We start from the raw sequence: 25,330 nt of genomic DNA on the forward strand, positions 1-25,330 counted from the left end.
CTTTTTAAAAGAGCATGATGGGAGTTCATTTCTACAGAATAGCTTTTATTTACACAATTTCACTTTCCTAACTTATCCGTTTCAGCATTGTAGTCCCTATGTACGTATTTGATATCAACCAAAACGTTATGCTCCAATATAGAAAGCACATCATTAAGAATCATGTTTGTCCTCCGATCACAACTAGACGACTTTTTGTTCAAAAAACTAACGACATCTTTGCAATATGATCTGATTTTGATATTTGTTTGATTCAGCTCCCTTGCCCTCTTGATGGGTATTGATTCTGCTGCTTCTGAGATTGTTGTGCTACCTGCGAAAACTCGAATATTGGCAATTTCATTTTTTAGCCAATATGTTAGACCGACGTCATACGAGCCATCTGATTCCTCAAAAGCTGCATCAACATAAAAAAACATTGTCCCTATACTCAAGGAACTCCTTAGAATAAGATGATTTTCTATTTGTGTGCAACTGTTGTTGTAAATCATTTTTACCGATAGACAACTCCCAATAATTAATAAATTCTTTGATCAAGTTAATACATTCAATTGGATTTGGTCTAGCTTTCTGAAAATTCAGAGAATTTCTATGATTCTATACTTGCCAGCAAATTATACTAAACATTTTTTTTATTCAAAACAAGGGATTTTATTTATATAAGGAAGAGATTACATCAATATCTTGATCCACCCATTTCTGAATGTCCTAGGAAAAATCACTCTGGAAAAAAAAAGTTGGTCTGCAATGTTGAAGCTCTCTTAGCAATTTTATCAGCCACTTTACTAATCTCTCTCTTAACTAAGACACACTTCCAACTAATAATCTTACTTAATAAAAACTCGATATTTAAAACCAAAGCTTGATTCATTCAAAGAACATAATAGGTTTGTTCATTTATGCATTTTATTAAAGTCTCACAATTTGATTCAAAGATAACATGATTAAAATTCTTTGAGACTGCTAGAGTAATAGCTGCCAACATAGCCTTACATTCCAGCTCCTCAGCTTCAACTCCTAACTCCATTCTTACATTGAAGCACTTTCCTTGCACCCCAATGCAGCTACATGTACAATTTCTCACAATTAGTCATATTCCACTTGTAATGAATGTGGCTTAAAAAAGCATCAAAATATATTTTCATATAATCATTATCGGGAGGTTTCCATCTTAGCACATACACAACCCCATTACTAGAAGGATGAAGATTAGTTCCAGGAGAAACAAGTTTATTAATGTAATCTAATGACATTGTCCTATTTGAATTAATTTTTAGAAAACTCTTAGAACATTTGTCCTTCCAAATAGTCCAAACTGAAACCATTAGCAATTTATTAATCTATTGTCTAGTAATTCCTACACCAAAAGTAATATTATTTCCTGCAGACAACCAAGAGAGAATCCAACTCCTAAATGAACCATGATGTATCATAATACTACTAACATTGATATTTAAAACTAACCAAACTGATCTAATATAAGCACACTCAAGGAATAGGTGATTATTGGATTCCACGGGATGGTTACCCAAACTCCAATACAATTCAATATCATTTTTATATCTAGCTAGTTTATCTCTTATTGGGACTATATCTTTTAAGCACTTCCAAACAAATAATTTTACTTTATGTGGAAGCTTAACTTTCCACAATGTTTTCCATACCTACGAAGAAACAATATTAGTATCTACATAAGTATTAAATGAACTAGTCAATGAAAAAGGGGGGGGGTCTAACAATCACACCCAATATTCGGCAATCTGTATGGACTAACTCCAATATAATTCCAAGAGAATCAACTAGACAGTCAGACTCAATCAAGGAAAGATATCCAAGAGTTATATCTCTTTCTCAAATCAATCAGCAAATCAACAGGATGGCGTGAACTGATTGGTATGAGAATAACTTGGACGGTATCAAAAACCAATGTCCAAGTGTCAATCAATTTCTATCCAACAACCAAAGGTTGGATTTACCAATTGATTGAACTACGCACAACTTGTGATATTTCAATTATATAGAAAATATAATGCGGAAAAGAAATAACACAGACACCAAAAACTTTGTTAACGAGAAAACCGCGAATGCAGAAAAACTCCGGGATCCAGTCCAGTTTTGAATACCACACTGTATTAAGCCGCTACATAAACTAGCCTCATACAAGTTAGCTTCGGACTTGAATGTAGTTGAGCTCTAACCAAGTCTCACACCGATTAAGGTACAGTCGTGTTCCTTATGCCTCTGAATCATAGCAGGACTCTACGCACTTGATTCCCTTAGCTGATCTCACCTACAACTAAGAGTTGCTACGACCCAAAGTCGAAGACTTACAAACAAATATGTTTCCCACAAATAAGTCTATTCTGATAGATTAATTTGTATCCCAAAGAAATACCTATGAAGTTTTGTTCCGTCTTTTGATAAATCAAGGTGAACAAGAACCAATTGATAATCATGTCTTATATTCCCGAAGAACAACCTGGAAATATCAATCACCTCACAATAGCTTAACCATATGTAGTAAAAAAATTATTGTGAAATCACAAAGAATGAGACGAAGAGATTTGTGATTACTTTTTATATCTTACCTATCAGAGATAAATCTCGAGCAAATCTTAGAGAAGATAGTACTCAATACAATAGAACAAGTAAGATCAGAACACGCAACTACATAGAAAATAGTTGGGTTTGGCTTCACGAATCCCGAATGAAGTCTTCAAGTCGTTAACCTATAATGGTTTTGGGAAAACCTAGGTTAAAGGAGAATCAACTATAGTCGCAAGTAGGACACAGGAAAGTGTCGGGACTAGGTTTTCCAGTTGCTAGAGTTTTTCCTTATATAGTCTTTCAAATCAGGGTTTGCTTTCAATCAAAGCTCAGATAGCTTAGTAACAAAGCATTCAATATTCACCGTTAGATGAAAACTTGATTTAAGATTCAAGCTAAGTTTTCTTAAAACCAAAGCAATATCTCTCCATCATTAGATGGTCTTAGCTTGTTAAACACAAATGAAATATACCTTTATTCAGATATGGGTAACCGTACCTAAACGTGTATATTGAGTTAGATCAACAATAGTTAACCGAAGTTAGCCATATGAACACTTTTGTCTTAACCACATTCATCTAACACTTCTAGATCAAATATGTCGATAAATCAATCATGAAAGATAATCAAATGAATCTAACTGTCTTACTCATAGAGTTGTTCAAATGTATGTATCTCATAGAAGTATATATGAACCAATTGAAACAAAATCATATTGATTCGTAATCGTACAAAGTACTTATAATGAAATCAATTCATGAACATTAAACCGCGGTTTGCAAATATTGCATTTAATTTATTAATGTATTTGTTCATGAGTATGAAAATATACTTAACCGATTTTAGAACTTTAACCGCTAATTTTGCAAACTGGTACGCAAACTATAGTTCTGGACTTTGGTCTTGTCCAGCAGTTAGCAAACCGGTATGCATACTGCTATCCCAGACCTTAACTTAGGTAGAACCGTTTGCATACTGGTATGCAAACTTGGTTCCCGACCTTTAACAGTTAAAACCGTTGGCATACTGGTATGTAAACTAGGTTTTCGGACCTGAATCATACCAAAAAAGTTTGCATACTGGTATGCATACTGTGTTGTATCCAAACAAAGGTTAATTGTCCTAAACTCCCATTTCAATCATTGAAACATCCTTAGAAGACGACAATGGCTGTCTCACACATACCATTAGCTTATAAGTAATTTTCAAGTGATCGAATGATCGATAAGAAACATTCTGAGTCGACATCAAATGAATGTCTCACACAAATCATGTAAGATGTTTAAAGGAAATTTTCACATGATCATCTTTTGACTTATTATTTAGTTTCCAACTAACTCATCAAAAATAATGATGAACGTAGCTACAGAAAAAAGCTTTCAACTCGTATTTCGAGAAATAGATAAGCGACATAAACTCGGATCGAAATATCAAATGTGTATAGTACAAAAGTTTATATATCTATACGACTTAGTCTCATTATGATATATAATAGATTAGTCCTCTGAGTGATAGATAAGTTTTAGTCTCCACATACCTTTTGTTGATGAAGTTCCTCCAAGATCTCTTCAGTAGATCTTCGTCTTCAATCAATGAACGCCGTGAAGTCTAAAGCTCAACTAAACATTTCATCCTAATCCGAGACATTGCTATAAGTAGACTAGAAATCAAGACTTATAGTTTGATCACCTAAACTTGACAAACAATCTTGAGATAGCAACGCTTGCGAGTTCAACCGAGCAATGCTCTAACATGTGTAAGATATTTTGCAACATTTTTTTAAAGGAAGTACATATATGAACTTGTTTCACAATCAAAAGGAAATCATGATTGGTCAGGTTCTTTATTGAATATCTTTTGAATGACCAATATAAGATGACAAGGTATAACCTATCTTAACTTGTTGAGATTTGAGGCATAATCGGTCATAGCCTATACTGTGTAGCATGTTGTAATCGGTAACAAGCTACTTTATGAAGCATGGTGTAACCAGTCACAAGCTACATTTGGAAGTTAGTTGTAACTGATCACAAGCTACCATTTGGAAGCAAGGTGTAACTGATCACAATCTAATTTGGGAAGTTAGTTGTAATCAGTCACAAGTTTCTCTGGGAACCAAGGTGTAACCGATCACAAGCTAACTCGGGAATTAAAGTGTAACAGATCACAAGCTACCTCCGGGAAGTAAGGTGTAACCGGTCACAACCTAGTTTGGGAAGCATGGTATAACCTATCACAACTTACATTGTGAAGTTGGTAGAACCGATCCCAAGGAGTAAAACCGAGTTTCCAATATTCACATATCTCTTTATGTTTTGTCTGAAGCTTGGAATTAGGGTTTGCTGAGAAATTATAGATATCGACATTATTTGAACATGTACATAACTCTTATCATTAATTGTTCAAAGATATTCCTTGATACTCGTGATCCCAAGTCCAAAAAATTGAAAAACATTTAATTATGAGTTTCAAAATATATGCTTTAATTACCAGCAATGATAACATATCCTCTGGAAAATATTATTAATTAATGTGCTAGCTAGACTAATAATAGAACTTTTCTAAGAGAATTTTAGGAAATATGGTTTGGTAATTAATTGGAAATAGGAAAGACGAAATTAGGTACTTTAATGTGAATATCTTGAGAATATTTTTCGGATTTTGGAATTTCCTTGTTGTCCAAACAACCTTAGTCTATAAATACATGAGTTTGCATTTCTTGCAACCTATTCTAAGAGCCAGGTAAACTTCATTCTTGTTTTGTCTGGTAGAGCGGTCTATCCAGAGAGGAAAGTGCCCCAATTAGGCGAAATCTCTTGCGACCGCTCGTTTAAAGACTTTTGTGGGATCAAGTAGTTCTACGAGTACCGCTGGTGGGAAATTATATTGTTAGAGCATAGCTCGGTTGAACCCACCAAGCGTTAGTATGTCAAGTTTGGTTGTCATATTTAGTGAATCAAAACTCATCTAAGAGTCACTTGATTATGTAACTAGAGACAACTTCGTATAAGTTAGACTATAGAGTCTAGGATTATGAGACATACAAGTATTACTCGAAGACCTGAAGAATGTGAAGAAGTAACAAGCTACAACGACGAAATCATCCTTCCTCTTGAGGTTAATAATATTGACTTGAACTGTTTCATTCTTAACGTATCTTTGTCGTGCTATATTGAAAACATAATTGCGAAGCTGTGAATGATTATATTCTAGTAGTGAGACATGATCACTTGATCATAGTATTAAGGAATTAGGATACAAAGTATAACACTTATCTTTTGAACTTCGTATATATGGCATCGACATAATCGTATGAATGCTATTGTGATTATGTGTATGGGTAAAGGTGACAATTTCATCCTGGGAAACAATATTTACATTTTTTTAAAGGAAGTAAATTCATAAACTTGTTTTATGAATAGAAAGGAAAATCGCTAGGCTTATTTGTATCGTTATTCCCTAGGAAACAATATGTGTGAGTTAGTAGAACCGATCATAACTTGTTACGTATCTTGGTATAACTAATCACACTGCCTGACTTATGAATTGGTATGACTTTTATTCCCACCAACGGTACTCGTAGATCTTCTTGATCCCACAGAAGTCTCTAGAGCGGTCGTAAGAGATTTCCCTAATTAGGGTACTTTCCTCTCCGGATAGACGGCTCCACCAGAAACAACAAAAATATGAAGTTTGTCTGGCTCTTAGGATAGTTTTCTAGAAATGCAAACTTGGATATTTATAGACCAAGGATGTTTGGACACCAAGGAATTTCCAAAACCGAATATTTTCAAGATATGCAAGAAATGCCCGAATCGGTTTTCATAATTCCTGGAAATGCTCTGTCCAATATTTTCCGAAATCTCTCAATAGAAAATATCCAATTAGTAAATGCACATTACCAATTTTTATTTTCTAGAGATATGCATTTAATTGCTGGTAATTAAAGCATATAAAACTAACAACCTTAATTAAAGGATTCTTAATTTATTTCGGACCGGGATCTCCTTGAGTTATTAAGGAATATCTTTGAACAATAAAATATAAGAGTTATTATTCGTGTTCAAAGTATGTTGACATATTTTGTTTGTAAATCCTCTTTCATATTTACAATTTTGGAATTGATTATACCACACTTCCAAACAAGTTTAGAACCGGTTCATCTGTATTCCAAGACAACTATGTGATTGATCAAATATCAAATTAATATCACGGGTTCACGGTTCTACCAAACACAAGGATTGGTTCTACTTCGATATGGTTTACTTGTGATCGAACACACTAGTTACCAGGACCGGTTACATCAGCTACCAGGATTCGGTTACGTCAATTACCAAGACCAGTTACCATATTCTCATGGTATTACTTGTGGTTGGTTACACATGTCATTAGGATCGGTTACACCAATTACCAGAATCGGTTACACCAATTACTAAGACCGTTTATACCAATTACAAGGATCGATTATACAATTATTTTTTGTGATCGGTCACACCAATTACTAGGATCGGTCACACCAATTACAAATATCGATCATACCATCTCAAGTGATTACTTAAGATCAATTATACTAATTAAGTCATACCAAATCATAAGTCAGGCACAGTGATTAGTTATACCAAGATACATAACAAGTTTTGAGCGGTTCTACTAACTCACAAATATTGGTAATCCAAAGATATGCAATAAATAACAATACTGTTAGAGCATAGCTCGGCTGAACTCACCAAGTGTTGGTATGTCAAGTTTTGTTGTCATATTTTAGTGAACCAAAAACTCATTTAAAGAGTCGCTTGATTATGTACTAGAGTCAACTTCGCATAGGTTAGCTTCAAAGTATTAGGATATGAGACATTACAAGTACAACGAAGACTTGAAGAAGTGAAGAAGTAAGGAGCTACAACGATGACATCATCCTTTCACTTGAGGTTAGTAATATTTGACTTAAATTGTTTCATTCCCTAACGTATCTTTCAAGTCGTGCATATTGAAAACATAACCGCGAAGTATGAATGATTACACTCTAGTTAGACGTAGTATTAAGGAATACAATACGAAGTTTATTGCTTAACAGTTAAACTTTGTATATAAGACATCGACATAATCGTTTGAATGCTACTATGATTATGTATAGGTATTAGGTGAACATTTCATCCTAGGAAACAATGTTTTACATTCGTTTAAAGGAAGTAAATTCATGAACTTGTTTTATGAATCGAAAGGGAAATCGCTAGGCTTATTGGTATTTTTATTCATTGCATATCTTTTGAACTACCAATATGTGTGATTAGTATAACCTCTCATGACTTTTTTATGTTCTTGGTAAAACTATTCACAAGGCCTGACTTTTGTATTGTTAAGACTTTTATTAGTGAAACCAATTTTAAGTAATCACCTGATATGGTATGATCAATTTAGTGCTATTGGTATGACCAACTCTAGGAAAAAGGGAACCGATCCTATGAAGAGGTGAAACCGATCACAAAGGGGAATCGATCATTGTAAGAGGTGCAACACGTTTTTAGCAGATGGGGGAACCGATCCTATGAACATGTGCAACACGTTTTTAGTGATGGGGGAACCGATCCTATGGACATGTGCAGCAAATACAAGTAGTTACCATAAGTATGTGGGGAACCGATCCTAGTACCTAGTCAACCGAATTTTTGGAAATCTAGTGTGGCTATGCACAATACTCACATGGAGGTAGAACCGAAATTTGTTTTGGTAGAACCGTTAAACCCATGATTGGTGATTGAGTGTTCTTAATCAATCACATAGTTCTTGAAAGCCAGATGAACCAGTTCTAAACTTGTTTGGAAGTGTGGCAAATCGGTTTCAAGGTTGTAAGTATAAAAAGGACTTACAAAGTAAGAATGTCGACATACTTTGAACACGTACAGTAATGTTTATCTTTTATTGTTCAAAGTTATTCCTTAATAGCTATAGGAAGAAAATCCCAGGATCGAAATATAAATAAGTTAAGAATCTTACTAAGGTTGTTAATTTTATTTTAGGAAAATGAGAATTAGTAATGTGCATTTACTAGTTGAGATTTTCCAAAGAGATTTTCGGTCATTATTTTGGACAGAGCAATTCCAGGAATTATGGAAACCAAATTTGGAATATATTGAATATCTTTGAGAATCGGTTTTGGAAATTCCTTGGTGTCCAAACTTCCTTGTCTATGAATACTTGAAGTTTTCATTTCTAGAAAACTAATCCTTTGTGACATAAAACTTCCTCGGTTGTGTTTTTACTGGTGTAGCCGCCTATTCGGAGAGGAGAGTAACCTAATTAGGCGAAATCTTTTACAACCGCTCAGTTTAAAGTCTTCTTTGGGATTGAGAAGCTCTACGAGTACCGTTGGTGGGAACTAGATAATTGCGGTTTATCTTGTGTTTTCGATTGATTTGATTGACTAACGGTGGCTGAACTTTGATTGCACCTAGTTTGTTTATGCTTGAGAATCTTCTCTTCTGATATAAGATTCACTCAAACTAGATCGAAGTTTCGACAGAGATCTTTAGACTGTTGTTAGTGCTAAAGACGATCTTGTGATAATCCATTGTTAACAGACTCCGTTATGTGCGTGATTGATCACAAGAGATTCAAGTTGTTGTGTGAAGGTGTTTATTGAAGATCTAAGAAGATTTGAATACAAAGAAGATATCCAAGATTTCTGATTTGGGGTTCATAATCTTTGGTGTGCACAATACTTGTTTCGGTATAAGAGGATCCAACTATAATTGGTTCATACTTGTGGTAGATTGGATTGATTAGTTGTGTAGATCGACATCAATACAATTCTTTGTGATTAAAAGTATTGATTGCAAAATCTTAACAATTACTTCGGTAGTTGAGAATAAGATAGATCTAAGAACCTGACGAAGGAGTTTATGTTAAGATAAACAGAAGAGCCTTTATCCGACTCACATCACTTGGTTGAATAGAGTTGATACCAAACAAATTTGTTGTTCCTTCACTGTTTGGACTACGAACCAAAGGAATTGTTCCAAGTACGTGACCTATTCATAAGTTGGAGGCGTGGGAATACAGACGAAACTAGGTGAACTATAGGTTTAGTTGCTTGGTCTCAACTATACGAAGTTAGGTTTAATTTTGTGTATCGGCTTAATCCTGAGAGCATTCAATTATGGACAAGGTCCCGGGGTTTTTCTGCATTTGCGGTTTCCTCGTTAACGAAATATTGCTGTGTCTTTTACTTTATATTTCCGCATTATAATTGTTTTATTATAATTAAAGTAAATTACACAAACGTTAATTCATATTTACTTGATAAGAAATCCTATTGTGTTTGGTTAAATCCGAACCTTTTTATCAAGTAAATATACTTCGTTGTTGTATTGTCTCGATCTCGTATCCATAGACGATCGCATGAAGTGTGAACCGATTAGTTGCATTGTCTCGACTCAGTCCATAGACAATCACTTAAAAAGTTCAAACAATTTAACCTCAATGTTAGAAGCAAGTAGAAATCATCGTGATACACGAGGATTGGTCTATAAGGGAATAAATGCTTCAAATATTAGCAAAGAGGTAAAATTTGTTAAAGCTAAAAATTACTCTAAACTAGAGACTTCCACTGATGACAAAGATGCTCATATTTCTTGTAAAGAAGAAAATTATGTCAAGCCTAAGAATAGTGTTCAACAAGCAGTAATCAAAGAAGGTACTTCTGCTAATGTCAAGAAAGCAACAACGTTGAACAAGGATAAGAAGAAGAAGACTAAAACTCATCGAGCTCCAATGCAAGAGGTTCCACAAAAAGGTAACATTAAAACTCATACTTCATATATTTATACTAAGCATTGTTATTATTGTGGTAATAAAGGACATGTGCAATGGGGATGCAAAGTTCGTAAGATGAAAGATGCACTTTCTATTGTATCAAACGAATTGGCTAAGTTTTCTCCTCATAAGAACTCAGATCGGTATTGTCCTAAGTTTAGGCAAAAGAATTATTATAATGATAGTTCAAATTTTGCATATCACTCGACAAAGTCACTTCATAAAAGACCAAATTATAGAAAGAGAGATGACTTTTTAAATGCAAAAACAAGATATGATGTTCCAAATTGGATAAAGGGTGTTTCGTAAAATATTCAAAAAGACAATGATCCTAATGATATGAAGGAGAAATGCTCCTGCAAAACCCAACTCTAAATGGGTCCCTAAGTCCTCCATAGCCAAGAAGAGACCAAAAGTTAGTCACAAGAATGACTCTCAGCTGTTAATTGTTGGTGACAATAATTACAAGAGTCTTCTTGAAAGACTAAAGAAAGACATCATGTCTGAAATCTCTTGTACTAGTAAAAGCTGTGATAATGACACTCTTCATCACAGGTCAAAGAAGAAAAACAAGATATGGAACAAGAGAAAACAAACCAAGCAAGAGGTCAAGAATGATGATTCGGTCTTAGTCACTCGTGAAGAACAAGACAAGGATCAACTCAACACAACCTAGTTGTGTTAGAATGGGCATGCTCACCTTAGTGATCAATCTTTTTAAAGGTGAGGAAGCACATGAAAAACTGAGCATATGATCTCTCGGTTATTATATGACTAATTAACATCTTTAGGAGATTTCTTTTCTTCTACACTCATACTTTCTCTATCTATATTTGAGGTTTTGATAGAAACGGTAATTTTGAGTTTATGATGTTGATATCTACTGATCATATATGTATAGCTCTTGTTTTTACGGTTAACACGAGCAGAAAATCACTGAATTCGGACATCATATGCAAAAGTTATGTCAAAAACAGTTTAGTGTTGTGATGCGTCACAAGTAACTCTTGGGGTACCGATCCTAATGATAGGTGCAATTGGGGGAACCGATCCTAGTGAGAGGTCCCCATACGAAGAAGTGTAAAACTGTTTTGCCCATAACTTCTTCGTCCGAACTCGGAATGACCTCATTCTTTTTGCGTTGGTTTCGCAATTTAATTCCCTACAAGATAGAGGTAATTGAAATACTTGATTTCATGTTGAATATTTTATGGTGTATTGCAAATTGGTTTATGGGATGTTTGATCTCGGTTATACTACCTTGATATTCGATTTCATAATGTTGTGAACCCTTATGGTTTGGGTGACTTTTTGATTTAGCAGGATTAAGTTCTAGCCCATGTTGGTAGGATTTATCAAAGGATCATGAGGGTTTCTGGTAGAAACAATATGTGAAAAGTCACAATATGTTGAATCAGTTTTGGTTTAGCATAAAAGCATATGTGTTTTGACGGTTTCCAACTTTTGCTTGCAATTGTTAAAACCGTTTTTCAACCTTTCTCTAGTAAAGGTTGGTTGTTGTTATTCTTTTGTTTTGCATAAGGATGACAACATAATGATATTTCGATATCAATTCTCCCTGGAAGAAGATGCAAACATATTGGAGAAGTGGTGCGAAATTTGAGGTAACAATGCTGTTAGTTAATTGTTTTCCTGTTTAAGAAAAGCCTGATTTTATTTCATATATATTTTGTTTTTGCTTAACAAAATTTCGGTGCAATTGATGTTTTATTCCATGATGAGTGTATGGATGTGTGTGTGATTCAATTGGTTTCGGTTAAGAAAAACTATTGTTATCTTGCTTTATTGTGTGGTATCAATTGTTTAGGCTTACAAAATTTCGGTGCAATTGCGGTATTTTAATGCTTTCCGGTTGAGGTGAATAATTATGCAAGTTGGTTTATTTTGGTTTGTATGAATTAGTTATGGCTTAACGAAAGAAAAAGTTTACGGGATGAGTTGTTTAGTCCAATTCGATTCCGGATAAGAGAAACTAAGTTTATCTTAGTTAGACTTATCAAAGTGAAGGTTTCGGTAATTCAAGTCTAATCGAATGCCTTAACAAGAAATGCTAGTTAACTATCCTAGTACTTGTCTTGTTTAAGATTGAAAGGTCTGAGTTATATGGATAATTAAACCTGATGAGAAAAATAAAGTTATCTTTATTTTGGTCTTATCGAATGAAGCGATTGTATTTGTACAATCGGTTTAGCAAAGGGACTAAGTTGCTTAGTTGATTTTTGGTTTGCTAAACTAAATTGGGAAAATCGCTTCGGGCAATTTTTTCCTTGATAACATATCAAAACAAATTACTTTGTAGTTTCGGTTTTGATATTGGTTATCAAAAATGGGGCGTGGAACCCTCGTGCTTAACTCTATAGGTTTGCAAGTCTATTTTGAGATTTGTAAGATTCTTTTCGTGTTGTCCTTTATTTTTTTTCGTTTCTTTGTCATTTTGTAAAAAAGGGGGAGAAATATATGGAGTAAACAAGTGATACTGGTATTAAATTTATATTGATTGGTATCACTAGGAAAAGAACAATTGTGCTTAAACGTTTATCTAACGAAAGAGTGAAATCATAGACTAAGGGGGAGTAGCATATCATATTAATCGGTATAACAAAGACGTGCGGATTGATGAAATCTACCTATCTCACCTTTATGGGGAGTATTAGCTTTGTTATTATAATGTCAACAATGACATTTAAAGGATTGAATGAATGCAGGTTATTGTGCTGTTGAATTCGGGAATCAAGCGTATGTGTAATGAATTCTTGTAATTTTTTTATCCATATGATTGTAAGAGTTTTGTCACTAAAATTGACAAAGGGGGAGATTGTTAGAGCATAGCTCGGTTGAACCCACCAAGCGTTGGTATGTCAAGTTTGGTTGTCATATTTTAGTGAATCAAAACTCATTTTAAGAGTCGCTTGATTATGTACTAGAGTCAACTTCGTATAGGTTAGCTTGAAAGTATTAGGATATGAGATATTACAAGTATTGCGAAGACTTGAAGAAGTGAAGAAGTAAGAAGCTACAATGACAACATCATCCTTCCACTTGAGGTTAGTGATATTTGAATTGAACTGTTTCATTCCCTAACGTATCTTTCAGGTCGTGCATATTGAAAACAAAACTGCGAAGCATGAACATTCTAGATAGACATAGTATTAAGGAATACAATATGAAGTTTATTGCTTAACCATTAAATTTTGTAGCTGAGACAACGACATAATCGTTTAAATGCTATTGTGATTATGTATGGGTATGAGCTGAGGATTTCATCCTAGGAAACAATGTTTTACATGTGTTTTAAGGAAGTAAGTTCATAAACTTATTTATGAATCGAAAAGGAAATCGTAAGGCGTTATTGGGATTGTTATTCATTGCATATCTTGTGAACATCCAATATGTGTGATTTAGTATAACCGCTCACGACTTGTTTGTGTTCTTGGTAAAACTATTCACAAAGGCCTGACTTATGTATTGGTATGACTTTTATTAGTGAAACCGATCTTAAGTAATCACCTGAGATGGTATTATCGATCTTGTGATTTGTTGAACCGAATCTGGGTAAAGGGGAACCGATCCTATGAAGAGGTGCAACACATCACAAAGGGGAATCGATCCTTGTATGAGGTGCAACAAGGTTTATAGCAGAAAGGGGAACCGATCCTATGGACATGTGCAACACGTTTTTAGGCAAAGGGGAACCGATCCTATGGACATGTGCAACACATATAAGTTAGATACCATATATATGTGGGGAACCGATCCTAGTACCTAGTCAACCAAATTTTGAAAAGCTAGTGTGACTATGCAAAATACTCACATGGAGGTAGAACCGAAACTTGTTTTGGTAGAACCGTTAAACCCAGGATTTGTGATTGAGTGTTTCTTAATCAATCACATAGTTCTTAAAAGTCAGATGAACCAATTCTAAACTTGTTTGGAAGTGTGGCACATCGGTTTCAAGGTTGTAAGTATAAAAGAGGACTTACAAAGTAAGGATGTCGACATACTTTGAACACGTACAATAATGTTTATCTTTTATTGTTCAAGGTTATTCATTAATAGCTACAGGAAGAAAATCCCAGGATCGAAATATAAATAAGTTAAGAATCTTTTAACTAAGGTTGTTAATTTTATTTTAGGAAAATGAGAATTAGTAATGTGCATTTACTAGTTGAGATTTTCCAAAGAGATTTTCGGTCATTATTCTGGATAGAGCATTTCCAGGAATTATGAAAACCGAATTTGGAATATATTGAATATCTTTGAGAATATTTTCGGTTTTGGAAATTCCTTGGTGTCCAAACTTCCTCGTCTATAAATACTTGAAGTTTGCATTTCTAGCAAACTAATCCTTCGTTACAACAAACTTCCTCGGTTATGTTGTTACTGGTGTAGCTTCCTATTCAGATAGGAGAGTAACCTAATTACACGAAATCTCTTATGGCCGCTCAGTTTAAAGTCTTCTTTGGGATTGAGAAGCTCTACGAGTACCGTTGGTGGGAAACTAGATAATTGCGGTTTATCTTATGTTTTCGATTGATTTAATTGACTAACGGTGGTTGAACTTTGATTGCACTTAGTTTGTTTATGCTTGAGAATCTTCTCTTCTGATATAAGATTCACTCAAACTAGATCGAAGTTTCGACAGAGATCTTTAGACTGTTGTTAGTGCTAAATACGATCTTGTGATAATCCATTGTTAACAGACTCGTTCTGTGCGTGATTGATCACAAGAGATTCAAGTTGTTGTGTGCAGGTGTTTATTTAAAATCTAAGAAGATTTGAAGACAAAGAAGATATTGAAGATTTCTGATTTGGGGTTCATAATCTTTGGTGTTCACAATACTTGTTTCGATATAAGAGGATCCAATTTGAAGACAAAGAAGATATTGAAGATTTCTGATTTGGGGTTCATAATCTTTGGTGTTCACAATACTTGTTTCGATATAAGAGGATCCAACTATAATCGGTTTATCCTTGTGGTAGATTGGATTGATTAGTTGTGTAGATCGACATCAATACAATTCTTTGTGATTAAAAGTATTGATTGAAAAATCTTAACAATTACTTCGGTATTTGAGAATAAGATAGATCTAAGAACCTGACGAAGAAGTTTATGTTAAGATAAACAGAAGAGCCTTTGTCCGACTCACATCACTTGGTTGAATAGAGTTGATACCAAACAAATTTGTTGTTCCTTTAATGTTTGGAATACGAACTAAAGGAATTGTTCCAAGTACGTGACTTATTTATAAGTTGGAGGCGTGGGAATACAGACGGAACTAGGTGAACTATAGGTTTAGTTGCTTTGTCTCAACTATACGAAGTTAGGTTTGATTTTGTGTAGCGGATTAATCTTGAGAGTATTCAATTCTGGACAAGGTCCCGGGGTTTTTCTGCATTTGCTGTTTCCTCGTTAACAAAATCTTACTGTGTCATTTACTTTATATTTCCGCATTATAATTGTTTTATTATAATTAAAGTAAATTACACAAACGTTAATTCATATTTACTTGATAAGCAATCCTATTGTGTTTGGTTAAGTCCGAACCTTTTTATCAAGTAAACATACTTCGTTGTTCTATTGGCTCGATCTCGTATCCATAGACGATCACACGAAGTGTGAACCGATTAGTTGCATTGTCTCGACCCAATCCATAGACAATCACTTTCGGAAAAAGGACTTATAGGTAGGAAAAGTTTTAGCTTGAGGTATATTTGGGTACCCTCGCCTTTTCAGATTAAATGGTAAGATAGTGAGTAAAATAGAATGATTCAGTCTTTACATACCTGATACAAAAGTTCTTCAAATGTCTTCGTCGATCTTTAGTCTTCGAGGGTGATCTCTGATACTCAACTACGAAATTCTAACATAGTCTGAGACTTGACTTAATAGACTAGAAATCAAGATATAGTTTTGATCACCTAACAAATTGCGACAATCTGGTCAGAGCTATCCTAGCAATATAGAGGCACTGTCAAAGATGTTATTTTTTTATTTAAATCATTTAAAGATTTGGAATATCAAGTAGTTGTTTAGATAATATAAAAAAATAGTCGTAGAAGTTATAATTCCTTGTAATGTCTTGAATATCCATCAGAATTTACCTCCGTTTAAAATTTGTTCGGGCCACATACAATAAAATTTAGTTTTTATGTGGCCCATCTTTAACAAAGTTCATTTTTTGCACAAAATAAAATTCAAGTTTTTTACAAGAAGAAAAAAAAGGTAGGAATTAAGATTTACATGTGACTCACATGTGTGCTTTTATATTTTGTGTTCTCAAGACGTATAAATATCTCTCAGCTGGGTTTGTCGGGAGAGATCAAGTTTTTTAGTTTTTCTTATTTCCATCTTCTAGTTTTAGATCTGAAAATTGTTTTTAGTTCTTCTTCATTTTAAGATCTTAAACAAGATTATCGGGTATCTGACCTCACAAGGTTCTACACACTTGATTCCCTTAGATGGCGCCTATACAACCAAAGAGTTTCTTCAGGCGAAGTGAAGACTTTTGATACCAATCTGCCTCTAAAAGATAAGCCTATTTGATTTCCGTTTAGATCAAAGATCAAGGTGTGGAGACCTGTTTGCAATAGAAAAAGCTAGCAAACCTCACAAATCCGGAACTTACGACTCCCGAAGAGTATCCTAGGTTCTCAATCGCTTCTCAAGAACAATCTTCGAAAGATCAACAAAGATCAGTCTTTAGATATCTATCTTGAGGAACCACAGAGTCTGAGATGAAGAGAACTTTGCGATTAATATCTATCTTGCCTGAAAGAGATTACGAAAACCTCGATAACAAAAATGCAAGATCAGAGTTCACAAACTATGAAGGTAATGATAGTCGGACCTGACTTCAAGGATCTCCAAAGTGAAGTTTATTAGTCGTAGACCTAATAATATCCCACAGAGAAAACCTAGGTCAATTGAGGACGACTCTAGAATCAACTAGGATACAAAGGGATTGATTTTCCCAGCTGAAAGAGCATCTCTATTTATAGTTTTCAAAGACCTGGGGTTGTTTAGAATTCAAACTAAGATAACTTGAGAATCAAGCAAACACTTTAGGTCTTCAAAATACAATAGAAAAATATACACATAGGTTGGACTACTGAACCGTGTATAATAACAGTTCGGTTTGGAAAATTAGCTAAAAAACTGAAAGCTATTTAATGTTCATTTAAACGCCTAAGTATTTAATCATGATACACGCACATAAATGTTTAATTGATCAATGAAGGAGTCTTAAGAGGAATTATGACTTAGAGCGACTGCAATGGTACGACTAAACTCAAAGATCAAAGACAAAAAAAAAAGACTAAATATGAGTTTAATCTGTACTGTGACGTTATGGGGAAAAGACCAAATTTGGTCGCGCGTAAAATTAATCACCGCACGAAAACGGGCATAAATTTGGTGTACGCTTGAATGGGGCGTAAAATTGGTTTACGCCCGAAATTTGAATGGGGCGGATGGTTTGGTGTCCGCCTGATGAGTAAGTGAACGGGCGGATGGTTGGGTGTCCGCCTGATGAATTTCATTTTGAATGGGGCGGATGGTTTGGTGTCCGCCTGACGAAATGTGAACGGACGGATGATTGGGTGTCCGCCTGATGAATTTCATTTTGAATGGGGCGGATGGTTTGGTGCCCGCCTGATGAGTAAGTGAACGGACGGATGGTTGGGTGTCCGCCCAGCAACAAGCGTACTTTAAATTTATGCCCGACTATATTAGGATTTGGTATTTGGTCGCGACCAAATATGATCTGGGATTTGATCTTTGGCTGGGATTTAATCTTTACTCCGTCCCACTGCGTTACGATCTCATCCCAAATTTTTGGTTATACTCGCCCACTATGGATGCTCTTAGAGGAATTATGACCCACGGGTGACTCGCTTTATGTTTTGTGTTCTCAAGACATATAAAAACCTCTCAGCTGGTCTGTCGGGAGAGATCAAGTTTTTCTAAGTTTTTTCATATTTCCCTCTTCTAGTTTTAGATCTGAAAATTTGTTTTTAGTTCTTCTTCATTTTAAGATCTAAAACAAGATTAGACCTCGCATCTTTGATCCTCATCTTCTCTGCACACACATAACATCATCCTCATCTTCTCCGTACCCACATACTATCAATTTCCGACAATGTTCTTCAGAAGAAAACCTTCTCAAACCTTCTGCTCTAAATCCTCGCACGTATCTCCTACGAAGAGGAGCATTATCGACAAAGAAAACCAGAAAATCAACTCAACTGCAAAGGTAAAATGAAAATTTCCTTCTCTGATTTAGTTCCTTTACTTTAAGATACTAATTAGGTTTAGGTTTTGATTGTAGGTTTTCGATGGAGATGCTAAAACATCTCAAAATTCCAAAGCTAAAGATGTCGCAGGTGCATCTACATCGGGAGTATCTTCTCACAAGACATTCCCTAAGATCAATCCAAGAAGGTTAATTCAGGAAAGTGCTGAGAGATTGTATTCATCTCAGTTAAAATCAATTGATAGAGGTATTCAATTCCATTTACCAGTGTTTTCATTGAGAGTATAGTGTTATCCCCTACTTAGTGTGCCACCATAATTTCTTGTTGTTCGTATTTCAACAAGGATCAATTTGTATCTACATATAATTCTATCTGACTGGTTGCTGCATTGGAACTTTCGGTTGTAATAAAAGGTCTAATATATTTTGTAGATGTTGATAAAGACCAATTGATTGGACTGAGAGAATCACAGCTCCAGTATCTACTTTCTGATGAGGTAATCCTCTATTCTGTTTTCTTTTGCTGGTATTCCCAGTTCCATTAGGTCATGTTCTGTGCAATTTTCATTACTGTGTCATGAAGTGCCGATTATATCAATCTATTCCTACGCTAAAATGTGTTTCCTTGCAGTTGGCGGCATACATGTTTAGAGAGCATACTCGCAAACTAGTGGAGGAAAATATTTCATCAGCGTTGGATGTTATAGAGTCAAGAACAGGACCTATGTATGTTCACTATTACTTGTCTAACAAACTACTTTACACACTTTCATATGTCATGCAATTTTCATATGTCCTTACGTGGTACTATACCACAAATTCCTTTGTTATGTTTACGTCAAGCATGTTTGTATTAGTAATTAAGAAGAAGATACATCATTGCATGACCAAAGTTATCTGCATCGTAGGTCGTTATTTAGATCTTTTGTCTGATTAAATCTGGATTGGCAGCATGGGAGCAACACAAGTTGTTCAAGAGCTCGAGAAGATTATTGCATTCGACAACAAGCTTACATTATTAAGTAACCACCCAGAACCTGCTCGATTTGCCCTTGGTGTGGGACCTGTTTCTTTGTTAGGTACGTACACACATTCACCGAAAATTTCGAACAATGTTCTTCACATGGTATTTGCTTATTTACATTCATGTAACCTGGTGTTGGTGCTCTTCTATGGATTTAGGGGGTGACTACGAGGGTGACAAAAGAATAAATGACTTAAAGCTTGTATACAAATCATATGTTGCTGAATCTTACTCGAGTGGTATCATAGAGAAAAGCAAGGTATTAAATTTTTTGACTTGTTATTCATCATGATCGTATGATGATAATATAAATGTAGGACTTTCGTTCTTTTGGATACATATCTAATTTCATATAGAGAGTTAATATATGATTATAATTTTGGACCTTATTTTGGAGGCACAAAGATGTCTAATACTTGAAAAGTGGATTAGCAAGCACTTGAAAGAATCCGTTCATTACCATTCCTAGTATTGACACTGTTTGGTTATTTCATGCTTCTATGAAATTGTTAAGTCATAGTACTGAAAGGGAAGCTATCAACTTCTCGTTGTGTTTCTTGTAGCGCGTGTCTATGAACCATTTGAAGAACATCTTTGGTTTAGGCAAACTAGAAGCTGAATCCATTGAGCTAGAAGTTACGTCAGGATTGTATCGCCTTAGGCTCGCTGAGGCAGTTGCTAGTGGTGCACTAGATGCTGCGGATAGCAAAGCGGCGTTCCTTGTAAATCTCTGCCAACAGTTGAATTTCAATCCAGATAAAGCCGTTGAAGTCCACACAGGTATTAACTATTAACTGTAGTTTAGTCCCATTATGTCTTGTGCATTTGGTTAGCTATCAACAGTGGTGGCAGTTATATCTTCAAGATTCTCGTGTTCGGTTCTTCTCCTTTCTGTTCATTACTGAATAATATGATGAGCAGATTACTTCTTTTGTTTGTGGTATATATTGACAATACTGTAATTTTAATATGGCTTAGGGGTGTGCTCTTTTGGAGACAAATATAAGTTAACTCCAATCACTTTGCTAGGAGGGATCTGCTGATTAAGGAAATGTTGCATCATATGATTGTGATTGTCACCTCTCTTTGACCGTGAAAGAATTTTTGGTTCACTTGTGGTTTTGTATCTTCAGAAATGTACCGGGATAAGCTTCAGCAGTCTCTAGCTGACGGAGAGTTGAATGAGGCGGATGTTGCTGCTTTGTCACGATTACGGGTTCTGCTCTGCGTTCCTCAGAAACCGCAGAGGAAGCACATGCTGATATCTGTGGCAGTTTGTTTGAAAAGGTGATTGTAATGATGTTCTTTCTAGTGCAAGTAGTGATAAAGTCTTTGTTTTCTTGTGGATTATATATATATATATATATATATATAAACTATAGCCACTAGCGTTTTTGGTAGTTATAACTTATATGGTTGACAGGGCTAATTTTTATAGCTTTTTTCAGGTAGTGAAGGAGGCTATATCAGCTGGTGTTGGTGGAGATGATCCTGATGTCAAAGATAACGTTAGGAAACTAGCACATGGACTGCGTCTAACAAATGAGGCTGCCTCAGGAGCTTCGACGTCAAGGCCCTTTGGTAATTGGAGAATCGCCAATGCTCAGCGATCGTATTCCTCCAAGTTGAAATCTATTGTTAGAGGTAGGAAATAGCATTTCTCCAAAGCTTTTATATAAAGTCTTGTTAGATACAGATCCTACCATGTGAATAAGCACTATTGGTCAATCAGATGTTATGCTAGAAAGTATCCAGATACCGTTGATATGTTTTTGTGGTTTAATAGAAATCTAAATATCATAATAACTGTTGTGGCCTACTTAGTGTATTGTGGGACCACGTTAAGTGCCACGATAAGTCCTTGTTCTTAGTATTTCGATTTGCATCATCAAATAATTCTATTTTATGCTTTGCTGCATTGGAACTTTTGACTGTAGTAAAAGGTCTAACTTATTTTGTAGATGTTGATAAAGAAGAGCTGATTAAACTCAGAAAAGCACAACTGCAGTATCGGCTTTCTGATGAGGTAATCCTCTATTCTGTTTTCTTTTGGCTGGTTTTCCCAGTTCCATTAGGTCCTGTTCTGCAGAATTTCATTACTGTTGTGGCCTACTTAGTGTATTGTGGGACCACGTTAAGTGCCACGATAAGTCCTTGTTCTTAGTATTTCGATTTGCATCATCAAATAATTCTATTTTATGCTTTGCTGCATTGGAACTTTTGACTTTAGTAAAAGGTCTAACTTATTTTGTAGATGTTGATAAAGAAGAGCTGATTAAACTCAGAAAAGCACAACTGCAGTATCGGCTTTCTGATGAGGTAATCCTCTATTCTGTTTTCTTTTGGCTGGTTTTCCCAGTTCCATTAGGTCCTGTTCTGCAGAATTTCATTACTGTGTGATGAAGAGCCGATTATATAAATCTATTCATGTGCTAAAATGTGCTTCCTTACAGCTGGCGGCAGACATGTTTAGAGTGCACACTCGCAAACTGGTTGAGGAGAATATTTCGGTAGCATTGGATGCCATCAAGTCAAGAGCAGGACCTGTGTATGTTCACTATTACTTGTTTGACAAACTATATTGTATACTTCCATATGTCATGCAGTTTTAATGCCATTGTTATTTTTACTTCAAGAGTTCAAGTATGTGTATTAGTAATTAAGAAAAGGATACATTTTTAGATCATTGCATGACCGAAGTTATCTGCATCTTAGGTCGTCATTTAGATCTTGTCTGATTAAATCTGGATTGGCAGGATGGGAGCAACACTAGTTGTTGAAGAGCTTGAGAAGATTCTTGCATTTAATAACAAGCCTACGTTATTAAGCAACCACACAGAAGCTGCTCGCTTTGCCCTTGGTGTGGGACCTGTTTCTTTGTTAGGTACACATCCATTAAAATTTTGCACCAATGTTATTTATGTGGTTTGCTTATGTACGTCCATGTAACCTGGTGTTGGTGCTCTTTTATGGATTTAGGCGGTGATTACGAGAGTGACAGAAAAAGGAATGACTTAAAGCTTGTATACGGTTCATATGTTGCTGAATCTTACTTGAATGGTCTAATGAAAGAAAGCCAGGTATTAAGCTTTTTGACTTGGATTTCATCATCATCGTATGATGATAATTGTAGGACTGTAGTTCTCTTCGTTTAATTGGATTATAATACTTATCTAATTTGATTACAGAGTCAATATATGAATTATTATTATTATTATTGAAAGCAACGAAAGAGTCATTACATGGCTGTAGTAGGCAACCGAGTATAGCAACGAAAAGTTGATTAGTAAGGACATGTGAAGAATCTGTTTATTACCATTCCTAGTATAGACACTGTTTGGTTATTTCATGCTTCTGTAAAATGAAGTCATAGCACAGAAAGAGAAGCTATCAGCTTGAAATTAGTAAACAACTTATTCTTTCGAGGTAGGGGTATATTTTTGTGTAGACATGCTTATGCTCTTACAAAGAAAATGGTATACAAATTTTTTATGGTGATCAGGTCTGGTGGACTTTGAATAAACTCTAATTCTATGCCAGACCTTGCCTGTGTACTGTGGAGTCACTTCCTCTTTGTGTTTCTTGTAGCTCATGTCATTGAACCATTTGAAGAACATCTTTGGGTTAAGCAAAACAGAGGCTGATTCCATTAAGCTGGAAGTTACTACAGAATTCTATCACCTTACTCTTTTTCAGGCAGTTGCCAGTGGTGCACTAGATGCTGCGGATAGCAAAGCAGCATTCCTTCAAAATCTTCGCGAAGATTTGTATTTCAATCCAGATAAGGCCACCGAAGTCCACAAAGGTATTAATTGTATTTATGTCCCATCGTGTCTTGTTCATTTGGTTAGCAATCAACAGCGGTAGCAGTTATAGAATCAAGATCGTCTCTTATTCAGTATTCCTCCTTTCTGTTCAATGTTGGATGATATGATGAATGCAAATCTTCTTTTGTTTGTGTTTTATATTGTCAATTAGTGTAAGGGTGTGCTCTTTTAAACACAAATGCTGCGCAAGGATCTGCTAATGAAGGAAATGTTGCATCATATATGATTATAATTGTCACCTCTCTTGACTGTGAAAGGATTTTCGGACTGATATATCCGCACTGGTTTACTTATGGTATTTTATTTTCAGAAATTTACCGGCAAAAGCTTCAGCAGTCTGTTGCTGATGGAGAGTTGGAAGAGGCCCATGTTGCTGCTTTGCTACGATTACGGGTTCTGCTCTGCATTCCTCAGAAAACTGTTGAAGAAGCTCATGCTGAAATCTGTGGCAGTTTGTTTAAAAAGGTGATTTTAATGATTTTTCATCGTAGTTCAAGTTCTTTGTAAAGTCCTCTTTTCTTCTAGGACTAATTCTTGTAGTTTTTTTCCAGGTTGCAAAGGAGGCGAGCTCAGCAAGTGTTGATGGAGATGATCTGGAGGACAGTGTGTTTGATATTGATATTGCTGGTGGTGGTGTGGAAGATTACATGGATGATGGTATAGAGGAAGAGGAAGACCATGGTTATCCTGATGATAGTAGCGATAATGATGATGGCGATGATACTAGTGACGATGACAGTAACGATGAGGATTACAGTCATGGTGGTGATACAGAATTTCCGTTGGTGCTTCATGTCGATGTTGGAAAAGGTCAGGTATTTGAAATTCGATGTCCCTTCTGCTACCAACTAAAAGTCAATGTGAATCCCTTCGCGAAAGTAGATGGAATATTTCCAATTGATTATGGTGACATATTAGTTCGTTGCTGCAACAAATTTGGTGTAGAATTCCACTTTAGGGATGGTGGTTGCAGTAGGTCAGTAGTCGACCGAAGGGATAGAAGGATACATTTTGATGTGAAGTACCGTCTCAATACCCTAAATGCCTTTAGTATGACCTGTCCTCTTTGTGAAACAGTACATCGTCCTCAGACTCTGCACGATGAGTTAGTTACCGTTAAAGTATCTTGCTGCAGAGCAAGCTTTACTTTGACAGATACTGACCAGCTCCAAACCTCAGACTCTGCACGATGAGTTAGTTACTGTTGAATTATCTTGCTGCAGAGCAAGATTTACTTTTATAGATACCGAGCAGCTCCAAAATATGGATCTTTTTTCAGACTCTGATTTGGAGTGAGAGTTTGTAAAAATTGGGACATTGGTATTTTATGTTTGTAAGCGCATTAGCATAATTCTTCAGCACCCTGGTTTTATGTTTGTAAGTTTAATAAACCTTTGGTTGCTTCGAATTATAGATTTAGTAAAAATTCATTTTCAACTGTTTAATCATCCAGATAAATGCAGGGACACCGATTTAGTATGGATGAACAAATTGATAATTTTGCCAATACAAGGCAATATATAATCTCGAGGTCTATTTCGGCTACCGAGCTTTTCTCCAGTCCAAATCTCTCTTTAGTGCTGGTACAGGTTCAAATGATTCAGGGTTCAAATGATTCGGTCTCAACTGTTTCACTCCACTTGTTTCAATACTCAATCAGAAGTAGCCGAGCAAAAAAAAAAAAAAAAAAAAAAATTCCTCTAGACGCATTTGTAGATTCAATTATCTGGAAATATAGACTTCAATTACCGGTAAGAATAAAAATCTACCTCAAAGTTACTTTTTTTTTACCCCTCTTCTGCACTAAAACAAATTGGTGAACTTGTTGTACGCAGACATTGTATAAA

At 35.3% G+C, this 25,330-nt stretch overlaps 2 protein-coding genes across 2 annotated transcripts; both read left to right on the forward strand.

Moving 5' to 3' along the window:
- The first annotated feature begins 18,305 nt into the window (after positions 1 to 18,305).
- LOC113313553 (protein TIC110, chloroplastic-like) lies at positions 18,306 to 20,783 on the forward strand. The gene is made up of 8 exons (XM_026562341.1): positions 18,306 to 18,632; positions 18,708 to 18,879; positions 19,065 to 19,129; positions 19,264 to 19,358; positions 19,584 to 19,711; positions 19,815 to 19,915; positions 20,220 to 20,436; positions 20,635 to 20,783. Exons 1-8 carry the CDS (start codon positions 18,519 to 18,521, stop codon positions 20,697 to 20,699), a joined length of 957 nt encoding a protein of 318 aa, XP_026418126.1. The 5' UTR covers positions 18,306 to 18,518; the 3' UTR covers positions 20,700 to 20,783.
- Positions 20,784 to 21,108: 325 nt separating this feature from the next.
- LOC113313552 (protein TIC110, chloroplastic-like) lies at positions 21,109 to 24,931 on the forward strand. Its single transcript, XM_026562340.1, has 9 exons — positions 21,109 to 21,300; positions 21,618 to 21,682; positions 21,911 to 21,975; positions 22,110 to 22,204; positions 22,413 to 22,540; positions 22,636 to 22,736; positions 23,245 to 23,461; positions 23,794 to 23,948; positions 24,035 to 24,931. The coding sequence occupies exons 4-9, from the start codon at positions 22,122 to 22,124 to the stop codon at positions 24,674 to 24,676; spliced, it is 1,326 nt and encodes a 441-aa protein (XP_026418125.1). The 5' UTR covers positions 21,109 to 21,300; positions 21,618 to 21,682; positions 21,911 to 21,975; positions 22,110 to 22,121; the 3' UTR covers positions 24,677 to 24,931.
- Positions 24,932 to 25,330: the final 399 nt, after the last annotated feature.

This window comes from Papaver somniferum, chromosome 9, assembly GCF_003573695.1.
Source record: "Papaver somniferum cultivar HN1 chromosome 9, ASM357369v1, whole genome shotgun sequence".
In the NCBI taxonomy this organism is placed as follows: Eukaryota; Viridiplantae; Streptophyta; class Magnoliopsida; order Ranunculales; family Papaveraceae; genus Papaver; species Papaver somniferum.

Coding starts and splice junctions, on each gene's coding strand:
- LOC113313553 (XM_026562341.1), top strand. CDS start 18,519: ATGTTCTTCAGAAGAAAACCTTCTCAAACCTTCTGCTCTAAATCCTCG. Junction 19,130..19,263: donor AGTATCTACTTTCTGATGAG/GTAATCCTCTAT, acceptor GTTTCCTTGCAG/TTGGCGGCATACATGTTTAG. Junction 19,712..19,814: donor GGGACCTGTTTCTTTGTTAG/GTACGTACACAC, acceptor CTATGGATTTAG/GGGGTGACTACGAGGGTGAC.
- LOC113313552 (XM_026562340.1), top strand. CDS start 22,122: ATGTTTAGAGTGCACACTCGCAAACTGGTTGAGGAGAATATTTCGGTA. Junction 22,541..22,635: donor GGGACCTGTTTCTTTGTTAG/GTACACATCCAT, acceptor TTATGGATTTAG/GCGGTGATTACGAGAGTGAC. Junction 23,949..24,034: donor GTGGCAGTTTGTTTAAAAAG/GTGATTTTAATG, acceptor GTTTTTTTCCAG/GTTGCAAAGGAGGCGAGCTC.